The sequence below is a fragment of the Pollachius pollachius genome (assembly GCF_949987615.1).
Source record: "Pollachius pollachius genome assembly, chromosome: 9".
Lineage (NCBI taxonomy): Eukaryota > Metazoa > Chordata > Actinopteri > Gadiformes > Gadidae > Pollachius > Pollachius pollachius.
This window is the reverse complement of record NC_136942.1, coordinates 16,107,769-16,118,946: the sequence shown is the minus strand read 5'-3', so window position 1 is coordinate 16,118,946 and position 11,178 is coordinate 16,107,769. Positions and strand designations below refer to the sequence as shown.

The 11,178-nt window shown below is 39.9% G+C and overlaps 1 protein-coding gene across 1 annotated transcript; it reads left to right on the top strand.

The window, feature by feature from the left end:
- Nucleotides 1–3: 3 nt before the first annotated feature.
- anpeplb (alanyl (membrane) aminopeptidase-like b) lies at nt 4–11,046 on the top strand (the record flags this gene model as incomplete). Its single annotated transcript, XM_079742838.1, has 20 exons — nt 4–593; nt 2,323–2,465; nt 2,639–2,772; nt 3,326–3,446; nt 4,430–4,584; nt 4,784–4,897; nt 5,116–5,259; nt 5,394–5,459; nt 5,819–5,884; nt 6,118–6,266; nt 6,783–6,862; nt 7,251–7,384; nt 7,476–7,531; nt 7,784–7,931; nt 8,273–8,361; nt 9,233–9,343; nt 9,473–9,640; nt 9,844–9,984; nt 10,509–10,581; nt 10,876–11,046. The coding sequence occupies 20 exons, from the start codon at nt 4–6 to the stop codon at nt 11,044–11,046; spliced, it is 2,853 nt and encodes a 950-aa protein (XP_079598964.1).
- Between the last annotated feature and the right edge of the window lie 132 nt (nt 11,047–11,178).

Below are 11,178 nucleotides of genomic sequence, written 5' to 3'. Positions count from 1 at the left end.
AACATGGCGAAACAGATATATGTGTCCAAGGTCTTCGCCATCATTACGGTCACCCTGACCGTCTCAGCCATCGCGGGAATCGTCACCATGATGATTGTTTACGAGGCTCAGATCGCCGGGATGGATCCAACACCCCGGCCAACCACCCTGCCCCCAACTACGCTCCCCACAGGCCCTCCACCAGACATGCGGCTTCCTGGGAACCTGGTGCCCAAAAGCTACAAGCTCTTCATCCAGCCTCATCTGTACCCCAGCCTTAACATGAGCGACGTCAACGAAACGGACCAGGTCAATGTCTTCACCGGGAACTCCACTGTGGTCTTCCAATGTGTAGAGAAAACCAAGACCATAATCCTTCACAACAAAAACTTGACACTTCTCGGGCTGAATGTGACCGACCTCGACTCCGGCAAGCTGCTCCCCTTTGTCAAGTACTTGCAATACGACGACTGGACCGATTTCCTCGAGATTCAGATGTCTGACGCACTTGCAGAAGGCGGAAATTATAGTTTGTTTGTGGATTTCCAGGGTGAGATATTAGATGACTTGGAAGGTTTGTACGTAAGCACCTACAACGAAGACGGCCTAAAGAAGTAAGTGAGAAAAACACATTTCATATACAGGGGCGCTTCAGAGTGACAAATGTTTCGATTGGTTCATATAGTGGCAATGGCAATTGCCATTTATATTTGTAGGTATTAAATCAGAAAGCAATTTACACCTGTGTGTAAGTATGTGTATGCACATGCCTTTGTGAATGTCCATTATAGATAGAAATAGGGAGCTATGTAAATAACAACGAAGGTAATTGGTGGTAAACCAGGATAAAACATATGCCACTGGTACTCTGGGCTCTGGTTACCTCACAAGGGTTTAAGTATAATTGATTCCAGACACGGAATTCGACAGTAAAGCCCTAAGGTACCAACCGCCTGGATGCTGGTTTCGATTCCTCCCGTATTTCCACCTGGGCATTCACCAGCAGATACCTTCTCTTCGCTCTGTATTTTAGTATTTTTAAAGCTCTGTTTCCTTTTCATCAGTCAAATGAACAATGGGACGATTTCTGGGAATTTTGAAACTCGCTTACCATGAAAAGGAGTTGTGTCCAATGTTATTATAAGTAGAACACATACAGCAGAAAATAAAGGATATAAAAAATACATACAAAACTAATCTAAATTAGATTGGATCTTAAACATGTAAAAAAAAAGAAAGATAATCAAGGTATTCCATACCTCGTCAAACTAAAATTATTGTATTCAGTATTATCAATGTTTAAGGACATTTCAAGGTTTGTTACACTTATATTGTTCCTGTGCTTTTTTGATCTCCAAAATTCAATAGTCTCATCATCTTTATCATATTGTCTATAAAAAAAACAGTGATATAATTATATCGTTGTTTACACAATATAATTTATACAATATAATTTGTATATATGAATTACATTGTATCATTATTGGTTGGATTGTTATTAACATTCGCAATCTAATAATTTTCAGACAAGAAGGTTTATAGAGCATGAACATAAAACAACTATGAATTGTTTGCTTGAAACATGAGGATAGCATTTGGAAACGTACAAGTTCATTGCAATGTAATGCTCATGTGATAATGATTGACCATAATTATAATGATGCCCATAAAGTGACAGATATGAGGGAATACATTCACACGGAAGAAACCAATCCCTACGGGAACAGGGTGTTTCCCCATTCCTTATTCAAACAGTTTTTCTTAGCTGTAGCTGTGTTTCTTGTTTTGTTTAGAGTCTTCCAAAGTAGACCTACCCATGTGACTGGAATCAAATCCAGTCGAGTGAAAAAGACACATGAATGTTTAATGTGATGGCACGGCAGCTTTAACAATTGGTAATTAATTGTATACATCTTCAGATCTAGGACATAAAGTCATGGCAAGTCAATTATATTTATATTAGTTCTTAATCACTGTTACAGTCTCTGGGGCCTGTAACTAAGGGCTTCAGTGGGGGCATCTTACGGCACTCCTAACCCCTAGCCCTCCAAAGAGCAAGGAATAACTCCCTACTGCTAATTAGAATAACTCCCTAATAATCAAGGAAGAAACCTTGGGAAGGAACGCAGAGTGAAATGGGTGGCATAATGCACAACAGCGTGATGGTAGCATAGAAGCAAAACTGTTAAAGTAAGTTAAAAAAATTATCAAATAGAAACGTAGTGGTGTCCGTCGCGGGTCTGACTATGTTTTTAATGTTTGTATTGAAAGAGGTGCTGGTAAGTGGGTAAGCATTTAGCATATATATGACCTATCTATAACATATCTACGACATGTCTTCAGATTCATCGCCAGCACCCATATGGAGCCCACCAGCGCCAGAAAAGTCTTTCCTTGTTTTGATGAACCGGCGTTGAAGGCTACTTTTAACGTCACCATTATTCACAGACGACCAACGACTGCACTGGGAAACTGGCCAAAGTTCGGTAAAAAATAAATGACAATGACAATACTACTATAAATATGCACTCGTGCTGACATTATATTTGAGAGTATCTCGTCCTCTCAAGACGTGTTACTGTGTAAAACGACTAATAATGTACATTTTCTTTAAGTGGTGACTGGGTTTACCAACCAACCCTCTGATTTCCCACTGTAGATTCGAGCTTTTTAGACGACGACTGGTCGGCCACCAGATTCTATCCCACAAAGCTGATGTCCACATACCTGCTGGCCTTTTCGGTCTCAGAGTTTCCTTTTACCGAGCTCGCCACCAAAAGTGCGACTATCAAAGTAGGTTTGCCACGAATAGGGCTTGTACATCGCAATGACAGCCTCCATTTCGGACGTATAGGAGCATAGGGGCGTTCTTGATTGTTATGATGTTTTAGTCATTGTTTAGTTATTAATTGGGACATTGTTTGTCATTATGGGGGGGGGGGGGCATTGATTTATTTGAAACTGACACATTGTTTCTTATAGCCTGGTCCTACCAGACTCTCGTACTTCATTTCATTTGCACAGAGTCTGGCCTCTCTCCATTGACAAACATTAACTCACTTGAAGGCGGGTGTCCTATCCAAACATGTAACCGTTTATACAGTTCAGACCACTTTAGATAGGCTATTAACCAGTATATTGTATATACTGTATATTGGTTGATTGAAAACCGAAGAGAAACCAGAAAATAAGTTCCAGGTTTCATGGCTTACCTTGAAACCTGGAAGGTAATTTATCCAGGTTTCATGCTTTCATCACTAAAATGTTGTATAAGGACATCAATATAACCAATGTGTAAACCTGCATAGGCTATACTGTATGTGAGTATATGTGTTTATTCATACAGACGTACGCACGGAAAGAAGCTATTGAAGCTGGACATGCAAAGTATGCAACAACAATCACTGGAGAGCTTCTCGACTACTACACATCACTATTCGGCATTGATTACCCTCTTCAGAAGTTGGGTAAGGCCCATGCATGAAGATGGGATGGCTGAATGGTTGAATGGATAAATGATATATGATGACGATATCATTTTTTAATAAAGGTTTACTCCTAATGTTGCAATGTGTAACATTTTAACTAGCTCTTAGCTACTTAGTAACGTTATCAATAAAATCACATCCTATAGCTGATATTCTACAAAAAACCTAGCAGCCCATAAACATATGGGCTGCTGATAAACATATGGGCTGCCCATAAAGCCCATAAACATATGGGCTGCTGGGCTGCCCATATGTTTATGTTTTTGATCCGAAAAAAAGTGCTCAAGATTCTAGATTTAGTTCGAACTTTGCCAGATTTTCCCAAGATTTAGCAAATAAACACCCCCCCGAAATGCAAGGCAATTTTCATGTCTAAATATAAATCACTGGATCTAATCTGAAGCTGAATCGTACATATAAATCTAAATCTTTATATATAAATATAAATCTAGAACTAGATAGCCTACTCAATCTAAATCTATATTCTATATCTAGGCCTATATCTAAATCTAAATCCTAAATCCTAAATCCAGACCCCGGACTAATTCGCATAAATGCGCGCACGGACAGCATTTATTTTTACATCTTACTCACGTTCTCACATCGGCAAAATGGCGAATTCTGGTAATTTGGCTGGTTATTTACTTACAACGTGTGGTTGTAGATGGGGTAACAGCAGCTCTGCAGATCTGATTTACAGAGACGGCGAACTATATTCTCACAGTGCTTTGGCATTGGTCCTCTGTCCGTGCACGTATTTCCTGCCGAATGCACGTTATGTCGCCACCGAAATAGGTCTATCACAGGTTAGGAGTCAGATCCAATTAGCACATTTATGAGAATTATCTGTCGTATGGATTTAGGATTTAGATTTGGGATATAGGATTTAGATGTTATATATATATATATATATATATCAGTATATTAACATATTTAACATATTTACTTTCTGCTGTCAACAGATCAGTTTGTTGTGCCGGAACATCCCTCTGCAGCCATGGAGAACTGGGGTCTAATCATGTATGATGAGTCTGCACTGCTTTTCGATAATGAAACCTCAGGTCTGAGGCAAAAAGAATGGATTGTGGAGATTGTTGCACACGAGCTGGCCCACCAGGTAAGAGAGTTTGAGTAACTCATCACACACACACACACACACACACACACACACACACACACACACACACACACACACACACACACACACACACACACACACACACACACACACACACACACACACATATATATATATAAATATGTATGTAATAATAATATATAGAGAAATATTTATATCCATTCTTCTCCACAAACAGTGGTTTGGAAACCTTGTGACGATGAGATGGTGGAATGACATTTGGCTGAATGAGGGCTTCGCCACCTATATGTCCAACCTGGGGCTCGCCCATGCAGAACCTACCTGGAACATGGTATGGAAAGATGGATCTGTTCCTTAATCAACATTTCTTTCTCACATCCTTTAAATCTTTGGACAACATTCTGCTTTAGTTTCACAACAGCTGCCAAATAGCAGATGAGAAAATTGTTTTTAGTTTATATTTATAAGATGGAATAAGTCTTTGTGTCCTGTGATGGAGATTTCTAGCCTATCTATGTATATGTTGACTCCTGTTTTGTCTTTCCCCAGAAACAAATGAACGAAATGAGCCAGCGACAAAATGCATTCGAAGTAGACGCTCTGAACTCCTCTCACCCTCTCAGCCCTCCCGCAGGTCACATCCAGGATCCTAGTCAGATCAGCGAAATGTTCAGCAGCATCTCCTACTTAAAGGTAGGTCACGTGACATATAATGGACATGCAGGGACAGATCGACAGCACTGTAGAAGACCGAGATGTGTTAGACATGGGAGAAAGTAGTGCGATGCTGATGGTGAACCTAGGTGCACTCCGTCTTGTTTCTGCAGGGCGGTGCTGTGCTGAGGATGCTGGAGGACCTGATGACTGAGACATTGTTTCATAACGGGATCAAAGTAAGGGATAACCTCCTACCTCTGTCGGCTAGCAAGCGCATTCATTAGATATTAAGATTACCATCTAGTGAATGGATCCTTGCTGTTGAACGGCATCAAACCAGAATTGCCTTCCAATGTTTAAGTTTTACTCTTGGACCCCTTACAACCCTTTGAGGACGTGCACTTATAAATCCAGTTAGTGTAAAAGCTGATTCAATCTTTACTTCTTTTGAACCTTCACAATGGATAGCTACCTGGCTAGTCCCTTCAAGGCAGAGTGTTCAGAAGTTTAAATGCTTTAGGATGTGTTATGTGTATCGTGTATTCCCTTTATTAATTTCCCTCTCCCTCACTCTCACTCTCACTATTTACTGTAGATGTATCTCGAGGAATTCAAGTATAAGAGCGTCGAAACACATGATTTGTGGGAATATATGCAGAAGGTAACTTCTACATTTATTGATGTTTCTTTAATGCTATCCTGTTTCTACACTGTAAACATGAACGTATAAGCTAATAATGCCCTGAGACAGGTGTATGTGAATGGTTAGCTGGGCACAATAAGTAAAATACATATATATATATATATATATATATATATATATATATATATATATATATATATATATATATATATATATATATATATATATATTATATATTGGGTTTTTTTCAGGCCTACGTGGAAGGTAATCGCGACGGTAATATTCCTGAAGTGATGAACACATGGACCAAACAGATTGGGTATCCTGTCATCACCATCAACACCAACATTGGAGAGGTCTACCAGAAGCAGTTCACGCAGGACCCGTCCATAGAATCAGGGTATGTTCACAGTGTCTGCTTAGAGACTGGAACTGATGGTTAAGGGCGCAGGCCATGGTAATTCTGCCAAGACCGAGAACAGTAAACCAAAGCTTGAAGATGGTTTACTGTTCATAATAAATAAATGCAAAATGCATGCTTTTACTTGCAAGGCACATACCTTGGAGATTAAGACATGTCACAGAGACGATTTCCCACTTTCAGGATATGCCTTGTTTCATTATACATTAGCATTGGCTTCCAAATTGCACCTTTATTGTGATGGAATCGTGATAAGAAAGATAATGATAACTTAAAAACATTTAATTTGATATAAAGTTAAGTTATCAGTAACCACATAACTTTAAATTGCTACTGTCGCCATGTTTTGTAATTGCTTGTTCACCACTATAGAACATGCATGTTACACAATTTACCACAATCATCTTTTTGTTTTATTTTGAGCATTTCATTTACATATTTGTCAAAAGTTGTTCTTGTTGTTCATTTGTTTGTGTTATCATTCCATTCATTTAGTCGGGTATGGCATATCCCAATCAGAGTTATGTCAAAGACAGCAGACCCCTCCTTTGTCTTACTGACCAACGGTAACCCAGGTAACGCTACCTACACGCACCTTTTTCTAAATGCATTAAACGCTTACATATTCCCAAGCAATATTGCAAAAGACAATATTGATGATACTAATAATGATAGGTATCCTCAGATACTCTGTTAATACCTCATAATGGTAGAATACATTTATTCGGATTTGCACCGATTGTAATGTATTAAAATTGTTGATCACAGCTAAACCAAGAGGCTTTTAAACCAGTGTATTATGAGTACCTGCATGCCACATCGTTGGCTTATTCTTGTGCATCACTTCACCTCACGTCATATGGCAAATCACCTTGGCATCGCTTCCAGGCAAAAGTGATTTAAAAGACTGCCTTACATACTGACCGTCGCAGCAGCTACATTATATTGTGCCTTCCCTTCCAGTAAAGAAGGATAATTTCCTCTCCAAGAAAGGAGAGTGGATTCTGGCCAATATCAATGCTACTGGATATTACAGGGTGAACTACAACCCAGAGAACTGGGAACGCCTCATGGATCAGCTAGAGAGGAACCACAATGTAGGTACCATGTGGTTAGTTTGCCAACTTTTGAACAGCGGATTAACCCAACTTTATGTTGATTTATAAATGACAATGTTTCTGTTTGCAGGCTATACCACTCATGAACAGAGGACAACTTATTGACGATGCATTTCACCTGACCAGGTATTGGTTTTTTCCAAATTTAAAATGATAGACTTATCCTATTATTTTTTCTGTTGTATTTATAGGCCATCAATTCTAGGGTACTTATCTATAACTATTATGATATTGTCTTTCATGTTGTATATTTTCCAAAATGAAATAAACTAAATAGAGTTGTTTTTGATTAACAACGGAGGACTTCTATTTTTTATAACAAAAAGCATCAAAAGTTTACAAGAAATGGGATCAAATGTCATCTTGAATGATCCTCAGGGCCAAAATGGTGAACGTGATGCTTGGACTGAACACCACTCGGTTCCTCCAGAATGAGACGGCGTGTCTCCCCTGGTCCACCGCCATCGAGAACCTGAACTACTTTGTTGAGATGTTTGATCGCTCCTTAGTCTATGGTCCCATGCAGGTTTGTGTGAATACACACACACACACACACACACACACACACACACACACACACACACACACACACACACAACCACACGCACACACACACACACACACACACACACACACACACACACACACACACACACACACACACACACACACACACACACACACACAGTCTCTCAAAACACTTGTTCCCATTGTGCTGTTCAGCCCTCACTATTAAACATCATGGTGTTCAGTGAGGCAGCACGACAGGAACGAGACCACCCATCTCGCGGCTCCTTCCTCAAACGAAGGGAAGAACGACTACGACTGCAATCCAGACGAAATGCAAATTGGTCTTTCTCTCTGCAGGCATATATGCGAAAGCTGGTTACGCCGCTGTACATGCACTTCCAGGACTACACAGACAACTCAACAATTCCAGTTGAACTTTCCCAGCAGTAAGATACAGTCTTTAAATACAATCTTGTGATGAAACCAGATAAGCTGATCCATGCACACAAAATGTACCTCCCGCTCCCGGGCCGGCTCAGGGCAGGTCTGCAGTCCTGTGAAGGGACAGAAATAGACATTCGATCATATCAAATCAAATCTGAAAACAAACCCTGTCCCATTGCAACAAAACTATCTAAAATATGTGAAATAACATTTTAAAGCAGTTGTATAGAACCACACACCACACCTGCTAAAGGTGCATATTGCAGTTATCTTACATTGTCGGTGTGCCCATGGATGGGCTTACGCAAGATAAATCTTGTCCAGGCTTCTGTGGTGTGGTGTTAACTTTATTAATTTTGCAGAGCAAGGGGAATGCTAATTAGCATCGTCCCGTAAGCTTCTCTCAGTTGTTTACGCAGTAGAAATGTTATTTTTTTTCAATGTTGATGGAAACCTGTATCAAACCTTTTGAATGGTTTTATAGACCTTAGATCATCGTCAGGAGGTCAAGCACCATCATTTAACATAAAATACCACGTTTAAGCTCAGAAACACATTTTGGTTTAATAGTGCTTCTCTCGTTTTTGAAAGCCTTGTCAACACGTACAAAAAGTTGGCCTCATAGCACATACTGGCATTGGCTTAAATCCTATGCCACAATGAAACGTGTGATTGTACATGGTAGGGCATTTGTCTCATAGCTTGCCTGAAGATTCAGGCCCTTGGGAATTCAGAAGATATCATACATTTTGCAAACATAGACACACATGCGTTTCCCAGCTCACTGGTCAGCTGTTATTGGTGCAAGTGACAATTTGCTCTCCACCCAGTGATTCATACGAGATGTTGCATTGAAATGTGAATTATCTACAGGCAAAATCAGCTGAATGCCATCAACTTGGCCTGTTCAAACGGACTCCGAGAGTGTGAGATCATGGCTGTCAAGATGTTTAGGAACTGGATGAGGAATGAAACTTACAACAGGTACAAAAAATATAGATATTTTTTATTGATATATATCTATGCATGCATTTAATACTATATATTTAAGTATGACTTATTGTACCTGTGTGTGTGTGTGTGTGTGTGTGTGCGTGTATGTTTGTCTGACAGCATCCATCCCAACCTGCGGCCTGCCATCTACTGCCAGGCGTTGGCCGCCGGGGGGGACATGGAGTGGGACTTTGCGTGGAGGAAGTACCAGGAATACACCATATCCCCAGACAAACACCTCCTTGCTCATGCACTCTCCTGCACCAAAAAGATATGGCTGCTTAACAGGTGGAATTTATAACCTGGTCTATGTTCAGAAACACCTACGATAAAAATGTCAGGAATAGAAATCCTTAACCCCCTTTCAATCATTCAACATTTCTAGACGTCTATTTCCCAGCATGTCCGGTCAACTACTTAAAAAGCTGTGGCAAGGCTGCTGATTAGTTTTATTACTATGCGACTCACTTCCTTACTGTTGTTTCCTTCAGATTACTGGAATACACACTTGACCCTGAGAAGATACGTAAGGCTGATGTTTTCCAGACCATTATGAGTGTTGGCAGAAATGCAGTGGGGCAGGGCTTGGCGTGGAACTTTATCCGTGCACACTGGGAAACCTTTTATGAGGAGTAAGTTTTTTACTTTTACTTTTTACTTTTTTTTATTATTATTTGTATAATCCTGGTCCAGCTTCTTGCTGATTCAGCCTTGATATCAACATCGTTATAATATTACATGGGAAGTATTCCACGACAAAAATGCCCAAAAGGTGTTGTGCCAAACACCTGTCACACAAAACTGACCTAATTGTAACTGCTGTCACAGCAAATTATTTATTTGGGAATGCTAGTTTCCACCCTCCCCCTAACTGTGGATAATTTATATATTTTATTTCACACAAAGCAATAAGGCCAGATGCACGTCCAGCTATGATTTTGAGCAAGGCATAAGACGCCATAAAAATTGTATTATGCCTTGGCCATAGCTGATAATGAGCTATGATAACTCGTCAGGTGCAAAGGTCTTAAAATCTGCACCGATTATTATCTAATCCTGTTATATTTTCCAACTGTTTATTTTGTTACCAGGACGTTAATCTATTGTTTGAATGCTTTTGAACACATGTGTACTTCCTGTCTCTCATCCCTGGCAGCCGTAGATCGGGTGCGAGTTATGCGCTTCGGGAGGTGACCCAGAGGTTCTCCACAGACTTTGAACTGCAGGAGGTGAGGACGTTTTATAATTTGACATTATATCTTAATGTATGATATTATGAGCTCATGACTCATTCACATTTCAGAGACAATCTGTTGACACATTGTATGAGTACTTGAATGGAATGTACATGAAATCATACTTTTTTTATAAGGGCTACAACTTATGGACTATCTAATGTTTGTTTAAAATGTATGTGTGTGTGTGTGTGTGTGTGTGTGTGCGTCTGGTGTGTATGTCTGGTGTGTATGTGTGTGTGTGTGTGTGTGTGTGCACGTGTATGTTTGTGTTTTCAATGCTTATAGTTGAGGCAGTTCCAGATGCTGCAGAATGCAACAAGTAACATGCTTATGAACCAGGCAATAGAGCAGACCCAAGCAAACATCCAGTGGGTCAAGGAGAACAAGCAAACGGTACTGGAATGGTTCCTGGCAGAAACAGCCTCCGAGGAGTGGTACAGCACAGAATCTTTTTAGCAAGCCTTGTATAGAACTGAACTTTGCACTTTCAAAAAAGGAAGATAAAAAAATGGAAGTTGACACTCTTAAGTTTACCTGCAGACTTTGAGCAAACCATTAAAATCCTGAGTGATCAAATCATAATTGTTG